We start from the raw sequence: 22891 nt of genomic DNA on the forward strand, positions 1-22891 counted from the left end.
GTTAATGAACTCTTCATAACCTGGGCATGTACCATCAAGTAAATTAATATTGAAGTCACCCAATATTAGCGCCTTCATGTTTTCGATAGATATTTTTTCAAGCGTAGCAGGGAAAGAGTCGCAAAAGTCAACAGTTGAACAGGAAGGGGGGCGATAAACTGTTCCCACGATTATTTTCTTTTTGTTGTACTGAGGCAAAAAATTACAATTTCCAGCCACAAGGACTCACACTTATTCACATTATTGCTTAAATTATCCCGCCTAATGTATGAGAGGGAGTATGTAATGTACATGGCAACGCCCCCGTGGGGACTGCTACTGCGATGGAGAAATTCAGCATTGTAACCTTGTAAACAGAACAGTTTTTCGTCTTCTGGGTGGAGCCAAGTTTCCGAAAAACAGATGATTGAAAAGTGATGGTTTGTTAACTGTAGGAAGGTAGCAACGTCATCGAAATGTTTTCTTAGGCTCCGGACATTAAAATGTACAGCCGAAGTAAGATTGTTTCCGCCTAGTTTATTTGCCAAATCTGAAGTTGAAAAATAATGCATTCACTCGATGCCTAATGTGGTTGAAGTTTCAGAAAAAACCTGCAAATCCTTCTCGGACGTTCTCCTGAACACAGTGCAGTCTGTTGACTGACGGGCTCTGATGACACAGTTGTTTGTCCAAAGGAACTTCCATTTTTTTCTTTCTTTACTTTCAGCGCCGCTGCAAACAGCCTTTTGTTAGATGGTGTGAGGTGTTCATTTATTTACACAACATTTTCATGCAGTTCCGAGTAGCCAAGACTTTTCGTTGTCAGCCGCGTCTTCCGAGCCTTAGCGAAGAACTCATTTCGCTTTTCGCGGGAACGAAAACGTGCTATCAGATTCTTCTCGTCAGAACGTGTAGGAACCCGATGCACAACTTCAAAATCCTCAGTCCTAACAGCCCAGCTGATCTCGTCGTCTACTTTCTGCATTATCTGGATGCAGTCCTCACCTTGTGTCAGTGGGCGCATTTGTTTTTCAGTCCCGGACTGTCCGGGACTACTTGCGGACTCCAGTCCGGTATTTGTTTTTCTCGGGCAGCCCGGAAGCTCCGCCCACCTGCCTGCATCGCCATAGCAACGCGTTCGTTTTTAGCCTATGGCAGTCCGCGGGCTGCTTGGGGCTGCTGAGAAGGCAGCAGACGATAGCTGCGCGCCGCGCTGGCAGCCATATTAAGTTAGACTCCGTGTGCATTTTGAGTGCTTTTCGTGTTCCTGGAGGTCGATATCATGCGTTAAACCTTCACATGAGCTCCGTAGCTCCTCTCTGAGCCATCGCAAGACTTTTTGTTCTTGCATCTTCGTTTATTTTCTTGAAATCCACCGCACACGGACGCGCGTTCGGATCTGCGAGCGCGTATTGTTTGCTCGTGTCGTCAAGAGGTTCTTGTTCGCTTGTTTTGCCACATGCTGTCTGTACCCTTACCTGAAAGCATCGCAGGTGAACCACTCGTATACTGGAGCAGCTATAGAGCTTGTTGTCAACATTTTTGCGAAGGCTTTCGTCTATCTGCCTATCCGCAACGAGTTGGGCTACTTGTGCGAACTTCGCCGCAAGCAGTAGCGGCGAGCATACCTCCGAAGCTGAGTTCTGTAATGCACCTACGCTAAGCTGACAGTACAGTCTTTAAATCGACTCAGTATCATGATCGAGCGCACGGCGTTGCTTCGGCGTCGTGGTGGCCGTGGCTTGCGTCGTCTGCTAGCAGATGACAGCGTCCTTGTACGGTAACCGAGGGGGAGCCCGGCTCTGGCGCCGAGTTCGAAAGCAGCCTATGGCAAGTAGGTCATGTGACCATGAGGCCGTTTCCTGTCAGAGCGGAGGCCGAGACCTGTCAGCAAGTAGTCCGGGACTGGAAAAACAAATGAGGCCAATGATGGCTCGGTGATTCCCGCGACGGCTTATATCATCAGGCCTGCCGTAGAAGGGCGCTGCTGTGGTGCCAGGATCCGTGCCTCGTTCAGGATGACCATGTAGATGTAGATGCGCATGTGCCAGGTAGCGATCTGCAGAAAACAAGGGGCTTGCTTAGCTGCTGCACGGGTAGCGTTGCCTGCAGCCTCGAATCGCCAGTGTAGCAATGATGGCTCGGTGATTCCCGCGACGGCTTATATCATCAGGCCTGCCGTAGAAGGGCGCTGCTGTGGTGCCAGGTTCCGTGCTTCGTTCAGGATGACCATGTAGATGTAGATGCGCATGTGCCAGGTAGCGATCTGCAGAAAACAAGGGGCTTGCTTAGCTGCTGCGCGGGTAGCGTTGCCTGCAGCCTTGAATCGCCTGTGCAGCAATGATTTCCAAAAATAAAAGAGGGCAAATGAGGGAGATAACAGCAACCATCGATTCAGTGGCGGTGTTGGCCTGGCAAGCCATCCAGGAGATGAAGATAAAGCAAGTGATTTTAAACCTTGACATCAAAGCGCTGCGGTAACCCTGAGAATTAACATGAGTAAAAGGAAAATTATTGCGAATTTTTCGGAAAAGGGGTAAAACTTTGCAATAACTGGTATTGGAGGTACCGAAAGGTGCATCTGTCTAGAAGAGGATAACTGCTATTAAACAAAAATAAATTGCACAGCTAAACCATACCAGGCGCAGATGTGTCCGGCGGTGGTCTATTACAGCATCACATTGGATACCAACGGTAATCCATGATAGTGAGTCGGTTGGAGAGATTTTAAAAACAGACAAGACTTAGTACAGCTTTGCCGCTACTGCTCATCGGTGCTCGTGCCATGTGTTAAACAAGGAGAAAAGGCAAGCAAATGCGCTCAAAGCTTCGTGCCGTTAAAACACCTTTGCGCCTTATGTAGCCCTTTATTATGTTCTTGATGTCCATCTTGTGGTAATACTTCTGCACGCTTTGGGAATTATAACACATTACAACGAACGGGTAGCCGCATAGCAAGACAAGGGCACACCGACAGACCGAGCCCCTTACAACTTTTTGACGCCACATTAATCGCACAATGAAACGCTCATGTGAGCCATTGGTACTCACACTGCGGTGACAGAACCGCGAGTGTGAAGATTCATACAGTGACGCACACAACCTCCACCACTTGGTTACACACTCATACACTCAGCTGTTTTAACCAGCATCTGCAAACGCATTCCAGCGCTAGTTTGTTCAGAAAATTTATGTGGCAAACAGGAAGGGAAAACACAAGAGAGTGATTGAAAAAAGCAAAAGTTGGGGCACATGTCTTGAGGAAACTGCGTCTACAAGGTCACCTCATGTGCCGTGTCTTCGTCGCTACGCTGAGTCGCTGCTGAAGAAAATTCATTGCTGTTACATATTAGACACGACAGAGAATATACGGCCACTGGCCTGCCTGGCGCTTCAGTATGGTTTTCAACCGAGCACCGCCATAAGCTTTCCTCTTCACTTTTTGCATCGAATGCTGCCCACTACGTAGGCCCACAAACGCTCCGCAGCAGTCTCTTGGGCCAGCCAGCCTACTTTAAAGGGCAACTGTCCAGGGGTCTGGGTATTTTTGAAAAACAAGCCCACTACATAGATGAGGCATCGAAGACAACCTCTGCAAAATACTAGAGCCATGCGCGCCCCGAAAAGTTGTAAAAATTGAAGACAAAGCCCGTTCATTCTTTTCTTCCAAAAGCAAACGTCCTCATCCTCTGCAGCCTTGGGGTTGACGTCACACTGAAAACTTTCGCTAAAGGCATTCCATTGGTGCGTCGTTCTAACTGACAGGCGAAGGGTGGGTGTAGCCGGTTCGGCGCGTCGTCTGCTCGTTGCGCGTACGCTTTCCGCAGCGCTTTCCGTTTTAGCACGCGTCTACACGCTTGCATGGAGGAAAAAAAAAAACTGAGGGAGCGTCCGGCGACAGCCTTGAAGCCTAGTCATAAAAGGAAAACATAGTAAAACGAAAATGGACTGAGTCTTTCAAAGAAATATTTGCGGCCGCGCCTTCCGGGGACGATGCCTCGCTACCAGAGAGGTAGAAAATATTTTCGACCAGGAGGTAGGCAGTTGCTCTTTAAGAAGGCGTCAATAGTGACGCAGGTGAGTGCTGGTCTGCATACGAAGGGACAGGTCAGGTGCGCTCACCTTTTCTCCGTAGAACCGGGCGGCACAGTTCACCACAACTTCCGATACGTGCAAGTGTCGTTCACCTGCACCAAAGGAAATAATCATAAAGGCATTGTACCAAACGCAGCGAAAGACTTGTTGAGAGACGAGAACACATCAATGCGCCTAATGAATTCCAAACCGGACCGCCCCTGACGATGCGGCGTCGACATGCACCGCGATAACATACCCGGCCCCGTGCTTCGCCGGTGACGTCGAGAGCCGCTTCCGACCGCCTCTCTTTTCCGGAATGCGCCCCAAATAAGGAGTATGGGTCACGCCACGTTTCCATAAGCGAGCCGCTCTGAGAAGTGACCGAGATGAGAGATATTTTAAGCGCTCTGTGTTCAGCACGAAGAAGAGATCCTCGCCGGTGAGAACCGCTGTAGCAGAGACATATATTGTTTGCGGACGGAAAGGCCCATAAATAAAAAGGCACAGTCGGCAACCCCCGATTGAGAAAAAGAGGCGAATGCATTAACATGGCAGACTGGGTGAGTAGGTATATGGATGTTAGTAGAACAAAGCAACTAAAGCGAAGACAAACTGCGCTGCCCTTTCATTTTTTGTCGTTATTTCTGTATCAGGCACGTATATGACGGTGCGTCTCTGTCGCTGACATGCGCGGTGCGAGCTGCCTGTTATCACTTGCGGGCTATATAACCGGCACGCTTCAATAAACGCACGTTCTTCTTGTTCTGGACATCATGCTGTTGCCACGTTCTTTCCTACACGGATACATGGTGTCAGAAGTGGCTACACCGACGGCGGACGAAGCATAGCATGGAACGCCTGTTCGCACCGGAACCGCTGCGTCTGGTAGGGAGTGTCTCGGCATCGTGGAAGCGTTTCAAGCAGAAATTTGAGTTTTTCCTGCAAGTGCCGCGCAGCAAGGTAGAGAAGCATCGCCAGAAAACGCAGGGGAAACCGTTGCCGAAGCTTTCTCGAGGCGACGTGGTAAGGCTGCGAGGAACTACAACGTGGGCCCGGAAGGCGAGGGTAGTAAGCGCTCCGGCTCCAAGGTCGTACCAGCTTCTAACGGAAGATGGACGAATTCTGCCACGTAACTGGCGACATCTCGTAGAGACGCGAGAGCGGTATGCTGAGACGAGCAGTGACGACGGTGGCTACACAAGTAGGCCAATCGACAACCCCCGGGTACCTGCCTCGCATCGCAGGCCTCGGGAGGGCCACAAAGGACTGCTGGGGAACCACCGTGCGCGGCCAATACAGCGGGAAGCTCGCTTCCGGGTGCCGTGCAGCCACCAGCAATAAGGAGATCGTACCGGAACAGGAGGGCCCCGCAACGCCTTTGCTATGACGAGGAATTTAATCAGTGCGCTTAACTGATCCCTGTTGCTGCAACTGTTGTTGTTTGTTCCCGCTAAAAGATGTATCAGGCACGTATATGACGGTGCGTCTCTGTCGCTGACATGCGCGGTGCGAGCTGCCTGTTATCACTTGCGGGCTATATAATCGGCACGCTTCAATAAACGCACGTTCTTCTTGTTCTGGACATCATGCTGTTGCCACGTTCTTTCCTACACGGATACAATTTTTATAATAGAAAGCATTTTGGGGCATAAAACGTGATGTAATTCCTTTATACTGTAAAACCGAAATAGTTGTCCGTCTAAGGTTGCAAAGCCATTGGATGCCCGGGATCTAATGCCAGTTTGGGGTCAGGTACACCTGATACACTCCTATAGACGCAGAGGGAAGAACAACAAACGTGCAAAGAGACAAGAGGCGGCCAACTCATGAAGCGCGTAAGGAGAAAGCCCTAATCAGCACGATAGAACAAACGGAGGAGGAGCAGTTAGCGTCGAAATTCTTTAGGAATACTTAAGATCGTATAAATTTCGGCAGATCTATGATCATTTCCTTAACGCTGTGTGGACGAGGAAGATTAAATGACACAGCAAAGGAAAATAGCGCTGCAAAAGACGTACACAAGAAAGACTGACACAGGACTTGCGCTAACTTCATCTGATTTTATTTACTGCAAAGCCAGCAAATATATAGAAAATTCAAGGCATGCGCAATAGAAACGCCGGTACAACAGGCATCAACAAAACCATTCAAGATATGCTATCTCAGTCTTGAAAAGGCGGACCGAGGTATCACTCGCGCAATCTAATCCCCTCTTCCTAATGTGGAATGCTTCCAAAAGCTCCCGCGCCTTCGTATCTCCACTCCTGCCCAGAATCTATCTCCCGAAGCCGTGGCTTACACTTCTTGCATTGCTGGCATTTTTTTTTCCCCGGCCCATGTTCTGCCGCACGATTACACATGAAGCACTCAGCGCAGTGCTGCGAAAGACGTGCACCTCCTAGATTTGTTAGCGATCGTGCGTGCTCAGCCGCGCGGTCATTAACGCACCGCCCCGTTTGAACCGCCCCTTTGAATTTTCTATATATTTGCTGGCTTTGCAGTAAACAAAATCAGATGAAGCTAGCGCAAGTCCTGTGTCAGTTCTCTTGTGTACGTCTTTTGCAGCGCTATTCTGCTTTTCTGTATCAAATAATGCACCATCTAGCCCAAATTGACGTTCTTCTAAACATTAAATGTTGTAAAGCGATCCCTGTCTACGTCAAGGAAAGCCAACGCACCTCGGGTGTGTGGGCGTGGCTAACGAAAGGGACTTGGTCTACTACTACTTCCTCTTCCTGATCATCTACGGCGACAGCCATCCTTGGCGTGAGAAAAAAAAAAGAAAAAAAAACAATCAGTCGCGGACAGCGCGGGAGGAGAGGCGCCCATCAGGAGCGGCATAGCATTACAGCGAGAATGAACGTGTTTGCTCCGTGTTAATACTTGGAGACGCCTTCCTCTTCATTTTGTGGTGGCGAAACCTGGGCGCTTAGTGCTTGGCCTTGTTGGCGTTGAGGCTTACGGAAAAGAGGCAAGCCGTCGCTGCGTTTCGCGTATCACGCCCAACTGTCAGTCGTCAGGGCAAAGAGGCTGCCGGCGTTTAAGAGTCACCTTACGCAAGCAGTGGTTGCTGAGGAAAAAGTCGCTGGCAAATGCAATTGAGCCGAAGCAACAGCCTTTGGCGGGCCAAAAAAAAAAAATATGGAGGGGATGAAAGCCGCACACCGATGTGCCCAGCTACCTTCAACGTGTGGTCTTGGTGTCTTCTGTTGCGGCTGTTGGAGGAAGGGTCAGGTGCCAACCAACACCTCCACCAGATGTCACATGGTGATGACAACGCCAGCGAGAACAGACGAGTGGCGTAAGGTGTCACTCAAACAAACTCTTTGCTGTGGTGCCTTGCGCCCACAAAGAGTTGAACAACTCGCCGGTGGTGTTAGTAACAAACGGGCTGGGCAGATGTCGCAGAACAAAATCACCGTCGCTCTCCACCTTGCTCAGTTTAAAGCTAGCTAATAACCATCGAGGTAAAGCGGCAAAAACAGCTACAACTATCTCGAAGAATGTAGTAGCAGCTGTGTGTAGCTGCGATAATTGGAGATAAACTTGGTCGCATCTCGAATCACGAACAAAGCGATGAAGCGGCGTGCCGATGGCTTTCAGCATGAACGAACTAACGGCAGAAAGCTTCGCGGCAATACCGAACGCTACTGGCAGCGGTGCTCGGGCAGTCCGACTTTGATCAGAAAGTCGCATGCAACGCGTCGGCTGTCCGCTGTTCCTTTGCAGGATGCGGCAGGGACGCGGAAGGTCCTTTTATGTAAATGCATGGGTTGTTGAGTGGCTCAAGCTGCGAACTTGACCTGATATGCTATGATAAAATATGCTGATATGTAGGCTCATTGATAAGTCTAATATGGTTTGGTTTATGGGAGTTTAACGTCCCAAACCTACTCAGGCTATGCGGACGCCGTAGTGGAAGGCTCCGGAAATTTCGACCCCCTGGGGTTCTTTAACGTGCACTGACATCGCACAGTACACGGGCCTCTAGAATTTCGCCTCCAAGTCTAATATGGTGATTATCACGACCTCAAGGGAGGATGGGGTGTTCAACTAATTCAATGTGGCGGCGTTACGGAGGACTGTTCCCAAGGTCAGAGTAGGTTGGATTGCGTTTGCTTTAATGTTTTACTATAAATCGCCGCTTGTGCGTAGATGGTGGCAACCTCGTGCAATCAAGACGTTTGAAAACGGCTGGCGTGAAAGCGGAGCGTATGCTGCCGACACAGGCTGTGGAGAGAATTAAAAATCTATGACATCAACGATGATGACTCTTGTACAATGGGCGAATGACAAACCCAGAAGATCAGGTAAGTGAGACTGAGGAATCAATAAAATCTTTGTGCTAGTTCGTACCAAATTAGCTAAAAAAGTTCGCCAGTGCCTGTAGCTTATAAAAATGCGCCCCTTTCCGCTTATCCGCGCTTATATATGATTAAGCATGCGCTACTTTAAATATGCATATAAATTTATAATCGTATGTGCAGGTGGAAATCGGCAACAATTACGTTGCCTTTTTCTGCGTACTGTATTCTCAGAGCAATCAACCGCTCCTTGGGTCCTCAGTTTGTTCGCAAGCGGTATGGATGAAAGGCCTGCGATGAATGTAAGGCCACCATGATTGTAATCTATTCTTGCCATACTCCCGTCTGTCTGACTGATTCCAGCGATAACCAAGACGTACGGGGAAAATACTGGAAAAAAAAAGAGGCTTCGGAATGAATTAGAATGCGAATGAAATCGTTATATCGCCCTTCCTTTACTTTCGGTGGCTAGCAAAGCACCTTATAACCTACACTCATACCGTGATAAGGAGCGCAATTGCAGAGACAGTCATGAACGAAACTCTTCGCGCTTTAAATGAGCTCGTTAGTGACCTGTGTTCAGCCATAGTTCATATCAAAAGCGGTGATTTATCCACAGGGCATTCCAGTCCTGGTGAACCTGTGTGCCTGATAAGAACGGCGCTGTCATGATCTGGAAGCGCACCACTACAGCATGGAAACACGCTGTTCCCGTCGTCTTCTGTTCTCGTGGTAGCAGAAAACATATCACGCAGTGGCGCTTAGCGGATCTTCAATCTCAATAGCGGCAAATATGTGTGTAACAACGCTGTTGAGATATATAAATCCATCAGCATTACTGTATCTTCACTTTCGCAAAACTTGTCAGTCTAGTGTTGTGTGATGCCGCTGCTACCCTTCAGAATCCTTCACCCTCTACCCATCCACCTCTGCGTTGCACCCGCCTTCACCGTCCATCCATCAGCAGCTTACCCACCTCCACCCTGCAGAATTTCCTAGCTACCACCCATCCACCCACTGCCATCCTCATGGGCGTCCGGAGGGGGGGGCAAGGGGGGCGGCTGCACCCCCCTGGAAAATCACTCACTCGAACCGTGAGTGATGGCCGCACGCCAGGGGCGGTGGTGCGCTCAGCCAAAATGGTAAAAGCAGCCCCGCTTCCACGCTTTGGGTCACATCTGCGAAATGCCGCGTCCGGGCGGGCGTCGTTCCGCCGTTTTCAAACCACGCCATCGTTAGCTCTACTAAAAGGCGACCTGTTGCAGACATACAGCGGCACCGGCGAGCATGTGTTTGAGCCTTCTTACGATCGGTGTCTGTTTCTTTGATCTCTAGAGAGATAGAGGCACGGAGGCAGACAGTGCACAGAGCATCTTGTTTTCGCCTTCGTCGCTCGCTATAATCAGGATACGTTCGTACGCCGGCCACCGATGAATTCTTCAGGAGGGAAGGACAAATCAGCCGTATCCACCCCCGCTTTGTCGGGCTGCTCAGGGTCAAGCGGGCGGTGGGTTGGAGCCGCAGCCGCCGCTCGCTGTCTCCTCCGATCCACGGGAGAGTGCAGTTCGGTAGAAGCGCCGCTTTCAGAATCTTCGGCAAAGGGGATTAGCTGCTTTTGTTCACGGCGACGCAGTCTCCAGAGGCGCCCCCACACCAGCGTTTCTTGCGTCTTCTCCGAAAACCAGCGCCTTTGGTCAACGCAGACCGATGGCGCCTGCCTGGCTCGCCTGTAACCTCTGGCTGGGTCTCAAATCACAACAGCGCCCATGTACTGTGCGTGTCAGTGCACGGTAAAGAGACCCAGACCCAGGTGGTCGACATTATCCGGAACTCTGTACTACTCCGTCCCTCATAGCCTGATGCGTTTTGGGGCTCTGAACCCCATAAAAACACAACAACAAATTTTCCGACCGGAGTGGCGAGTGTTCCTTCCCCTCGGAAGTCGCGCGGCGTTCCTTTCACCCCCCAAAGTGTGCATTCGGGGATATTGCGGCAAGTAAGCCCTTGCACGTGTGCGCGCCTCTGTGTTTGTGCTTCGGTGTTTTTAGTGGCCGGTTGTCAACGAAGGTCAGAACAACCAAGACAGCGGACGAGAAAACGACGAGCGGCGAGCAGTGTGTGTGCGGTTGCTCGACTGTGCGGATGCGCGAGCAAGATGGAGCGAGGTGTATGAAGCGGCGAGCGTGCATTTATCTTGTAAAGAAGTTTTTGTTGTATATATAGTTGTCTTTTGTTTTCAACGTACGCGTTCAACCGTTTTTCCATTCAATGTGTATGATGAGTATGCACCGAGAGCATGTAGTGAAGCACAGAAATGAATTTATCACCCGTGTAATTACACAATTCGCCCAGAAAAATCCGAGGCGCCTACAGTTGCTGTTCAAGGAAGACTGACTGAGTGACTGTAGTTGCGTGTTTGTGAACATATTGTGCTGTGTGCTGGTCATCAATCCGGGTGAGTCGAGAACCCGTATACAGCAAGACTGAGCACTCTTCTCCACGAAGTGATAGTACCTTTTTGTATATTTTCTAAATTTTAATTGTTCTTTCGTTGATAAACTTTAATGTATCTCTCCTAGCCGTGCTTTAATTTGCTGTTTGTAATTTTTCTTCATGTGCGTATTTTACTTATTTTTTTTATTTATATATAAATAAATTTACTCCGCAAATAGTGCCTTTTTGCTACGAATATACCCCCCCCCCCCCCTCCGGCGCCAACAACCAATGGGGCCCCCCCCTGCAAAAAATTCTGCGGACGCCCTTGGCCATCCTCCAGACACCTCCAACCACGAGAAGCCTAAGCAGCACTTGAACGAAAAAGCGACATAGAAATGTGATTCACAGACGCAACGGAAAGGCGATCAGTGTAGAAGTAAACTATACAACCAATACTTCTCACGCAGATTATTCGTGTCACATTGTACGATTTAGGTTCTAGGTTTTATGCGGGTTTAACGTCCCAATTCGACTCACTCTATGAGGGACGCCGTAGTGGAGGGCTCCGGATAATTTCGACCACCTGGGGTTCTTTAACGTGCACTGACATCGCACAGCTCACGGGCCACTAGCATTTTGAACCCATCGTAATGACCCGCGTCTTTCGGTTCAGCAGCCGAGCACCATAACCACTGAGCCACCGCGGCGGCTACATCGTTTGATCGCCTCTGCATTTTCTTTTACAGCAAAACTGCGACAACAACGTCTAAATGCGCCGGAGAACCACTGATGCAACAGAGTAAACGACGCTCTGCCGCGCGCACAGATCATTCTAAAGCGCTAAATCGCGGCACCGCCGCAGCTTGCCGTCGATTTCGCAGAAATCATCCGCAGGACGGGTCCAAAAAGAAAAAAAATAAACGAAGCACCTTCGAGAGAGAGAGAGAAAGGAATTTTAATGAGAGGAAAAGGAGGAGAAGCCCGCCGGTGGTAACATGGCCCTGGCGTGCTACTCCACACAGGGGAAAGGGAAGGGGAGGAAAGGGAAACGGCGAATGAAGGTTGATGCCATAATACAATGAGCTTCATGGCTGATGTCTACACACACACTGGCTGGCACTCGCATCGCGGTTAGTAGACGCACTTGAAATTGATGTCTTGAACACACACACCGACGCATGTCATTGACACATACTGGAGTAGGGGCTCCATGAAAACACAAATTTGCACTCTCACGCATGCACCTTCTGTTAACTTAAAACGAAGCGGTCCAGTTTTTAAGCCTAACTTAACCACTGGGTTTGCGAGCATCAAGTGCCACGGAAAAAAGTTCAATTACTTAAATGGTATTTGCTATTTCGGTATAAAAAGAGATAAAACAATTAACCGTACCAGTGATGCTTTTGGATTGAGAAATGCCAAAACGCAATTAATTTGCAGAAAGTAGAGAACAGAAAGAGGAGGTCGATCAGAAGCCACGGTAGACAGCGCGGAGGTCAAAGACGAAAAAGGCAGAGGCACTAAAGAGAACGCCGTTTTTGCGGTTCTTGCCGTTTGATCCTTATCACCGTTAATCGCTTTCCTCCGTTTGTCCTTGTTTGCCGCGCGATGTTTACTGCAGCATTGAATCAACGATTGAACCGTAGTCAAAGGGTAGAAAAACAGGCAGTGACCCGGAGAGTAGATGATAATCCGATTCAACAGCGCAAAGCTACAGCCACAAAACGAATAGCGGGTAACAAGATCGCTGCCCTTTTTTGCAGTCAGTAACGCAGAAGGCACAAATACGAGGGCGTATCTTGGGGAAACACCACAAATCACCTTTGAGAAATCTCATCAACGTTGGCTCATCTTTCAAGAATAACCTTTACCCTTCTCTAACTACAACGATTTTCTCGTCAGAGCGAAAGACACCGCTGCTTTGGTGATCGCAGCTATCGATCCCTGCTAGTCGAGTATTTTTTCCTTTTCTGTTTTGTTCTGCGCTGTTCAAGCTCACCGTGAACGGCCAACAAGAATATCGCAACAAGTTACGACAGAGTACGTGATTCTAAAATAGAGTGTGTAACATTGCGTTTCCGAGGGACGGAAATCTTCGACAAAAATTTGCTGTTAAGGCGCAACTGTCGTAACACCGCGATGCCCAGCGGCAGCTTCTGAGTGTCTGGGTATGTACACGCTTGCCCGAAAACTTCAGGGTTCGGCTATTAAACGCTCGCGCGTTTTACATCGCGTGCCTTATGAAACGATGTAAAGGAATTATGCGGTGTCGCAGTTATAGCTGGTCTCCATTCTACCCCCCACAGATTCCCCCCCCCCCCCCCTTCCCCCTAGGATTGTTGAAAACTTTCTCTTCTTTTACAAAGTTAAAACATGCCACGTGAACTAATGGATTTCTTCTTAGGAGCAGTCATTAGTGAAAAGGATTCTGCTGAGTGTAAAATAAGGTAGACAGTTTTTCCTTGCTTTTTCGAGTTGAGAAGAAAACTCGGTTTGTTCTAAGGACCCATCCACATATTTCACCTAGAGGTTTGTAATTTTTAGTTAGTACAAAGTTGCGCGTAAGATGTGTGCGTGGAGTGCAGAGATGCAATTAAGTTACTTGGATGAAACGTTCTTGATGCCTGCATGACTTTTATTCGGCTAAGTCGGGCTATACGAAGTGCAGTTGTTTACTTCTTGACCCCACGCCGCCTTCAATTGATCCCTCAATTTACTATGTGTTAACTTCATGCAGACTCAATGCTGTACGAATTACGTCTCTTGCTTTCATCGCAGCGAACGTAGGCAGTATATATGTCAGCTCTCGCATAACCGCTTGTCACAACATGACTCGGGACCTAGAAGTTTCTTATCATATGCCGTTGTGTTGTCTCTTTTTCGTGATGTTTCCTACTAAGGATACAGCTTAATTCCTGTAATGTACCGCTGTGAATGAGCTCAAAGAATCAGTATACCAGGTGTCTCGGGGAATCCCGCCGCTAGTTTTTAAAAATAGGCTTTCCAGGGTAAAAGAATTATATTTCGGTATAGTGATACCAGTGTCGACAAACGTCTGAAAATAGGGATATCAATTTAACTAGCACGCTGGTTAAATGAAAACTGAGAGCAAACTTTTTATGGCGCCTGGTTGCAACCAGAAATCTGTAGCCGGTTATTAGCAATTAGCTATACTACGAAAAAAAAATCCGAAAACACGAATACCCTGGGTGCTATGGCTCAATAAATTTTAGGAATTACTTGAGGAATTCGAAAAACGCGCGGCTGTGGGCAGTGCGCAGCGGCTCCCACCGGTCATCTTCAGCTGATGGCGCACGTTTCACATGACCTCCTCGCCCCATTTTGGCTGTAGCAGCGAGCAGAGGACGGGACAGAGAAGGTCACGTGACACGTGCCCCGTCAGATGTCGCGGTTTTATAGACTTCGCTGTGCACGCACCGTAGCCTCACGTTTTCCGGGCTCCGTGACAAACGGCGTAAATTTGTTGACCCACAGCGGCCAAGGCAGTCCAATTCTTGAAATTTTAACGAGTTTAATGGCTATTGTCATCAACCAACGCATTTCTCATTGCAACCTGGCGCGTTTCTCTAATAATGAAAAATTCACTTTTAGAATTCGGTTAACCAGATTCCTAGTTAACATAATTTATTTATTCGGATGTAAGCAATCACGGATATTGCTATACCAAAAAAGCTATTTTGGCAAATCGAAAAGCCCCTTTTTCAAAATTAGTGGCAGGCTTCCCCTAAACGCCTAGTTAACTGTTTTTGATGTACTAATTTATTTTGCATACACCTGCACATATATTACTATATTCGGCAAGGAAAATTGATGCACACTTTGGCATTAACTTATACAGCGTTAGCTCTGCTGGTCGCGTATCAAGCCTCCGAGTTATGCTTATTCAACGGATAGAATCCAAGAGGGCGGCCTCCACTGGAACGTCATTGTATTAGAGCGTTACGCTGTACTTCTTGCGTTTCAGGTATCTGCGTTATGCGTTATAACGCAAGTCATAACCCAGTGGTTGTCATCGTAACCGAGGTGGTTACAGAATAGAATAAAATAATAAGCTTCAGCGTGACATCCGAGGACAATAATTCGAAACTGGACTATGTCAATCCTGCATATATAACCGTGTCTGGCAGGCGTCAAACTTGAGCCACTCAGTTCCAACATTTGTGTAAAATGGGGGGGCCAGCCATTTACCGCACAATGTTCCGGATGATTTCATACGATTCAGCGTTAAGTGCAGCATAAACGTACGAGTTAAGTAAGAACCTTCGAACCGCAGGGACTCGAACTGACGCCATAAGTACCCCCCATTCCATGTCTGCCACGAATCTTAGATGAATATTGCAGCTTAACTGTTTGTCGCAGAGTGTTCGGCGGATGGCATTCTATTTCGCGTTTCGTGTAGCATAAACTTCCTAGTTAAGTTAGAGCATTGCTCGCAGCAGGGATTCAAACCGGCGACCTATGCTATGTGTGTCAACGCTCGATATTCGATCGCTGGCTCAGCGTCGGCTCATTTTTTCCCCCAGCTGGCAGTGGAGCATTTCTTATTTCGACGTATATTGCGAGGGCTGCGTTGAGCGAGTGCGCTCGTTCTGCAAGTGAAAACTATTTTCGGTCATTTCTATAAATTACACAGGTAGCGCAATCATAGCTGCCCTGGTTAAGGTCAAGCAGACCCCGTCGACCCGTGGCGTTAAGTCAGCGGCTATGATGTTCAGCCTCTGAGAATTCCGGCCTCTGCGGCCGCGCGGCGACGGAGGCACGGTACAAGAACGCCCGTATGCCAATCTTGTACCGAGTGGTTGGCTGCTGGCAAGAAGTTTGCCAGTTTTAATGCGAAAGCAATACCTAGCCCCACTGCGAGAGAAGTCGGCATGTGTGTGTGTGTGCTCGCAGATGATACGGAAAAACCCGTATGTTGCACAGAGGAAGCCGAGAACCGCCACTTCAGACAATAATGTGCACGTCATTCGTCTATATGTACCCGCCACTGATCTGCGTCCATGTGACATTCGTGCCAAAATAGTGACGCAACCGTATGTCGCACATCATTTCCGGGCGGTGTCGTGCGGTTTCTTGTTGCATATATCTTACATGTGCGTGTCAAGTTGGAGGCTACCTTGCGAAAGGGATCGGATCCAACAACATAAGCACCTTCAATTCTACGCCTTCCCAGACTCCCGTATCAAAAATGTGATACTTCAATTCTATGCCTTCCCAGACTCCCGCATCAAAAATGTGACGCAAGCGTTCGTCGTACAGCGTTCCGGGCGATGCCATGCATGTGTTTCGGGCGGTGTCACCTCATTGCCGCGCAGCGAGAGGCTAAGGAGCATTAGCGGTCAGGTGCACAACCAATAGGCAAACACATTAGCTCAAAAAAAAAGAAGAAATTTAATACATCTACAAACATTGCGATTAAGAAATGCACCCAGGGACAGTAATGCTTTCGCCTTCTCACAAACTAGCATCTGCAGCCAGTAGCGCGCCTAGGTTCTATCCATGTTTCCTTCATAAGCCAAAGCCACTGAATGTTGCGGGTGAGTTGCGTTCGTGTTGTTCGAATAAATAGTTGACTTCATGGTTTGTATTAGCAATACTGTGTATGAAATAACTGTGACCGATAGCCGCACTGTTGAACGCTGGGATAAGAGCATGAAAGCCTCCGAAAGTGGAGATACAGATCCGCGGCATATTCCTGGCCCTCCGGTGATTTGTTGCGTCTCTGGCTGTGTTGCACACTTACTGCGGACATTATAAAGCGTACATGTCCCGAACCATTGGTGACTGCTCCGACAGCGGCCGCTTAGCGAGACGCGCGTCAAAGCGGAAGGCGAAGCGCCGACCTTTGGAGGTTACGAAGATAAGCACGTGTGGAGAAAGCAGAAAGGCTGGCCAGTGATCGCCGTAGGATCCGTATGCGCCGGGTGCCGGTTGCCAGGCCCGGCGTAACACTGACTGCCGGCCGATGCCCTCACGCCCAGTTATTCGAGGGGACTACACAGTACCAACAAGATGTGTTTACTGATTCCTAATCGCAGCGCACTGCAAATGCACCCTTTAATACGATTCGCTTTGTATCCGCTTAATCAATCGCGAAAAGCTTCGTGGATCGAAAGATTGCCGGAGGCGATTGTTGATATGATGGCAGCGTGTGTAACTGACAGCGGTGGTGCGACCAAAAAGATAGTTATCTCACTGCAAATAACATCATTGCTTGCTACTCACAGATGTGAAACACGATCACATAAACTTCGTACCTAGGAATCGGTACGAGAGAAAAACAGGCCATTTATAGCGAGAAATAGTTCATCGAAGGGAGAACTGTGAGACCTTCCCGTGCGTGAATCCGTGCGCCACGCTGCCAAGCTTTGATGCAATATGACAACGGGTGGCAAGGCTGCCGCGAACGTCAGGAGGAACGTGGAATGCCCGCTCGTAAACTGCAACATCTTAACCGGAGGGCTTAGTTTGACCGTTCTGTTTTGTCTCGATGCACTTAAAACACTTTGGAGATGATCGGTCGATATCTAAGCCTTCGCGAATACTTTGGACGTCCGTCGCATAGTAACTTTTGATCGCACTTGAACAAGTCATGGAGATACTCTACTTTCAGCAGTGTATCATCATCAGCAGGCTACGGCTAATGCAGGACAAAGGTCTCTCCTATACAAATTTAATTAACCTTGTCCTATGCCAGCTGCGGCCACCTTATCCCCGAAATAGTTTCTTTATTTTCAAACAACATAATACAGATTCAGGCCTGCCTAAGCCAAAGAAGGCTTGAGGGGCAGTGCCTGGCAGCTGGCGACAAAAAACATGCATATCAACATATTATTTAGAGGAAAAAAAAGAGATAAAGAAAAAGAAAACTTCTCAACCTCATCCATACACCTAACTTTCTGCTGCCCCCTGCTACGCTCGCCCTCTCTAGGTATCTAGTCCGTTACCCTTAAGGACCAGGATGTCATTAACCCGCGTTTGTTCCCTCCCCCACTCCGCCTGCTTCCGATCTCTTAACGTTACACCTATCACTTTCCTCCCCATTGCTCAGTGTGTTGTCCTAAATTTAAGTGGAACCCTTTTCGTTAGCCTCCACGTTTCTGTCTCATAGGTGAGTACCAGTAAGATACAGCTGTTATGTACTTTTCTTTTGAGGGATATTGGTTAACTACTATTCGTGATCTCAGAGAACATGCCAATTGAGCACTACCTCATTTTTATTCTTGTAGTTATTTCACTCTCGTGATCCGGATCAGCGGTCTCTACCTGCCCTAAGAAGACGTATTCTTTTACCACTTCCGGCGCCTCGATACCAATCGTAAACTGCTGTTCCTTTCCGAAACTGTTGAACTTTGCATTGTTTTTCCGCATAAGGTTTCCAGACCGTCCACTATCCTGCTCTGCGTAAGTCATTGATCATGCTTTGCAATCATCCCTTGAGTGACAGAAAAACACTGTCATCAGTGAATAGCGCATTACTGAGGAGTTCTTCGTCAACTTTTACCCCCATCTGTTCCCATTCTAGGTGGCTGCACACCTCCTATAAACAGGCGGTGAACACCGAGCAGTGCAATACCCAGTTAAAAGCGATATGAAGATAGAACTCAGCGACGCGTCCTCATCTACATATACGTTATGTATTGGAATTCTTTCTGCATGTTTTGTGGCGCTCGTTCAATTGCCCTTCCTCCGTTCTAAACTTATGAGCGTTGGGAGGTCAATAATCAACCAGCATTGATTAACTTGCCGAACCCCCGAGATGAACGGGTTCTAAGAATCTATAGATTGCTCACTGTTCTGTTTTATGGAATTAAAAACCCTTCACATTCTATCATCAAGCGTCTTGAAGTTGTGTTCGATAAAAACCCATCCATTGCTGCCGTTAATAAGGAAGATCGGTGCGAAGTGATTTTATTGAATTTTCCCCGAAAACCCGGATTGTTTACATCATATTTTATGTTTACATATTTCATTGTTTACATATTCTCCGGATTGTTTACATAATATTTCAAGTGTCATATTTCAATTTCTTTCCTATGAACAAAAGAGCAAAAAGAAAGAAGAACATACCCAGAACCCATGTATAAATAGCTGTTAAACTGCCGAAATCTATGTTCACTAGAGGAGACCTTCTTTCACAAAGAAAATTAAGGCAATCCTTGAAATGATAACCGCACGCCCCCTGTAAAGATGGACTGCTGACCGGCTATCAGCGAAACTGGAAAGCGAAACGGGGATCTCGAAACGCTATCAGCGAAACGGGGATCTCGGAGGCTACGGGGCACCCCATCTACTTCAAAGCGGTGGCAACCTGTCCTTTTCAGTAACAACGTCACAATTTTGAATGCAGTATATTGCAGAAGAACTCTAGTTTGGGCTGGATGATTCATGATTCACAAAAAAAAAAACGGCTCGAAATACGGGGACAAAAGAGAAACATACACGGCGCTCGTCCTGTCGTGTATGTTTCTCTTTTGTCCCCTTATGTCGCGCCGTTTTCTTTTTGAATGCAATGACGAGAAGATTTTATACTTTATTTATTTATGTGGCCCTCAGGCCTGGAGGCATTAAAGAGGGGAATGATAACAAACAACAAAATACATACACAAATGTAATGAATGTCATAATGTAACTAATTTTCTCGCCGGTGAAGCGCCTTTTGCTGCCGGACAAACGGCGACATGCACGAGGAAGATGCAAAGCAGCTCAAAGAACCGGGACGTCTAAAGAAAGGCAAACAAACTCATGCGCTGATTTTTTTCAGTCGCCCGTGTTTTTTGCGCTGCTTTCCCTCTTCTTCATTAATCAACAAGCCTAAATTTCCACTCTTCAGCAACATGCATAGCCATCCGTTTCCAGAAAAGGAATTTTACTCGGGGTCAGTAACTGGATGTAGTTCTGCTCAGTGTCCCTTTCAGTTCTAACAGATGAACTGAAAGGGTCATTTGCAATCACAACCTTGGTGGCTCTGTATTTAGTCGCTTTAATTGCACTTCTTGCGGGCGGCCCTTGATTTTAGCAGCAGATACGCCGCCGCATTTCATCGAGCAGCCTTTTGAACAGACACGTGATCGGCTTCGTTAAAGACTCGCAAGGCCAAGCCCCGCGGGGAACAACGCAATATGGCAGCAACCTCTCGCGTCGCCTGAGCGCGTCTCCGCTAGGTGCAGCTGCTCTTGCTGCTGCTGCTACCAGCAAGACAGCCCCGCCCACTAGAAACTGAGCTCTCCAGGCTACCGGCAGGGCGCTGTTCGAAAAGGGGACGCAATGAACACTTGCGTATCATGGTCGAGGTTGCGGATAAGATTATGGATCGGGGAAGGCGTGGCGTCAATTACAAGTGCCGGGTGTCCCTTAGTGAAAGAAGCTGTATGATGCGATAATCTCTTAGGTTCATCATACAAATGTCCTTTACTCTTACAAAATCACACATCTGTCTTATGGATGAGATACAATATTATAGAAATTGCATATCATATGTATGGCAGTCCGTATGAAGTTATTGCATCATACAGCTTTTTTCCAGAAGGGTCGCAATTGCCTGGGCCAAAGTGAGCCGTCGTGCGTTTTGCTGCAGGCGGTACGTGCCTACAGGGAAAAATGTGATCATCTATAAGTGCCCATTGTACACTTTGTATGATGAACACAGGACTATTGCTATTTGTTGCCTTCCTGAAACAGAAATGCTGAGCTTCCGTCTGTATAACGCGAAGAAGATTCCCCAACATATTTTAGCGTCGGCTCCCAAAGGCAGCTCAGAGTGAATTGAAGGGACGGCCGCGAGGGCATAAGGCGCAGCAAAAGACATCAGCTGGGATTTTGACTGTGACCACTTTTTCATGCCTACTGTGCAAACGACACGCGGGGACTCGAGCGCTAGCAATAAGGCAGAGATGAGGCACAATGTACCGACTAGCCCAGACAAACAACTTACTGACAGGTTTACTTGCTTTAAGTTCGCTATCCCATTTTTAGTGTCTTTCGACGCATCAGAAGCGACTTAAATTTCCTAGCCGAATTAGATCAACCCCACGAAGAGTAATTTTATTTCCTCCTTTGTTTAATTTCATTTCTGCTTTTTTATTCCTTTGCTTCCTTTCTGAAGTGCCCTTTTTACTAGAACCTAACCGTGGAATGCTGTATACAGACAAATAAAATAAAGTATGAAAGACACCGCCTATTCTAAATATACTGAAGTCACAAGATATATCTACAGCTGCTTAAGCTATTGTCTTGGTCGACGCGGAAATGGAAAATATTACCGTAGAATCCTTCTATACCGAATCCCTAATATTTCCATCCGAATCGTACAAAGAATTAGGTGATGAGTCAAATTCCTTATGAAAGCAAAGCAAACGTAACGTCTCCAGAAGATACTTGGGTATTCATGGTTACGATAGGCATTCACGGTTATCTATTAAAAAAAACGGGAAAGATGTCATGGACATCTGTTTACAATACCACCACTGCCTAGGCAATTCTTATCCTAGTCTAAATACCTGATACAAAAATCATAATGCCGTACGTTGTGGTGGGGATATCATGCCGTAAACAAGGGGATATCATCCCATAGCGAAAACGGTGCGTAGATTGAAAATATAACTTCAACTTATTTAGCCTTATCGGTAATGCTACTTTAGTTCGTGTTTAAAATGCTCATTGCCTGTTTAAACTAACGTTTGTGTAAGTCCATACCAGATCATTTTCGTTAAGTAGCCTGAGCGCGGGATTTGCGCTATCACGCCCTTAGTATTTCGTCGCTTTTAATTTTGTTATGTGCATGGGCAATTTATTTACCTCTTGTTTAATGCGCACACTCTTCTGCATACACGTTTAAGGGTTCTCAACTTGTTCGACGAGCGATCGGTAGAAAAATAAAATATCTGTCCTTGCGATTATTGCGCCTCATTGCATTACGCGTTGAAAATGCGTTATCATTAGAAGCTTTTGCGCGATATGTAGAGATTTGTGTAGCTGCAAAGTTTCTGGGCGTAGTCTGTCGATTTGACCGCTGCTTCCGCTGCTTTGCCGTTGAAGCAGAATCACTTGTAAAAGGGCCAGGATCCACGAAGCACGTTACGGTGTATACTGCTGCACCAAACTAGGCACAATCTTAACAGCTCGCGAAACTTCTCCATTTCACCTCTTACTCATTTCTTCTATTTTTTTACTGATTTTTCAGTCATTTTAATTTTTTATGAGTCATTCTACGTCATTTTTGTTCTCTGCTGCATCATTTTTAGTGGTATTCATTGCTGCTGGGTCATTGTTTGTCATTATTGGTAATTATCTGTTTTACGGAGCAATTTCTTTGATTACATGTGTTCGGAGATTATTCGTGTGGCAAGCACCTTCCGTCCGCTCCCTCCTCTCCCCTACAAGTAATGAGCGGAATTTGCCTCTCGCCATTTCACCGTCTGCCAACCATGTCAAGCGGCTCTTCCGTGTACTCGATCTTATATAAGTCGACATCAGCGAATGCTCACAATGGAGCTTCTAGTGTACATCTAGCCTGTAGAATTTGCTGGATTAAGTGCGCCTATCTCTTTGTACACTTTTCTAGATCAATAAAGCTGTAAAGTTAATATTGTAATGTAGAAGAACTTCTTAGTTCTTCTTAGTTCTTAGTTCTTAGAAGTTAATATTGTAGCAACACATGCTCCATGTTTGCAAGGCTCATGATGATTTTCGCCGTAATTCGAAGTGTAGAGACACGGCTTCCGAGCTCAGTATTGATAGGCGCCACAATGTGGGGCAGTGTTTGGCTACGCTTTGCGCATCAGTTTCATAGGTGCCCAATGGTATACAAGAAACCCCACCCGCAAATCGCGAAGCTCTACTAGCCCTATCGCAAAAAAAAAAAAAAAACTGGAAGCGAGCACTCTATTGCGCTCGCAGCAGGCAAATCATATTAAATAGACGGCCATGCGATGTTTTGGACATTGTTACTTTTGCAACATTCCCGTGAGAGAGGTCCACATTAGTGCTTCATCGGCACGGTTTTCCTCTTAGAGATTTACTAACCAATTCTTAGTTATCTTTCAGTAAAGTGCAAGAGTGGGCTAGTTGATTTG

General features: G+C 47.3%; 1 protein-coding gene across 1 annotated transcript in view; it reads right to left on the bottom strand.

Annotated features, from left to right (window-relative positions):
• Window positions 1–22891, bottom strand: part of LOC149325196 (uncharacterized) — a 156101-nt gene that overhangs the window by 126870 nt on the left and 6340 nt on the right. Inside the window, exon 3 of the mRNA XM_089564205.1 lies at window positions 4102–4166. Within this exon, the coding sequence (XP_089420331.1) occupies window positions 4102–4166 (65 nt within the window). The remainder of the gene's footprint in view (window positions 1–4101; window positions 4167–22891) is intronic.

The sequence above is a fragment of the Amblyomma mixtum genome, chromosome 10 (assembly GCF_055824585.1).
Source record: "Amblyomma mixtum isolate Tamu chromosome 10, ASM5582458v1, whole genome shotgun sequence".
In the NCBI taxonomy this organism is placed as follows: domain Eukaryota; kingdom Metazoa; phylum Arthropoda; class Arachnida; order Ixodida; family Ixodidae; genus Amblyomma; species Amblyomma mixtum.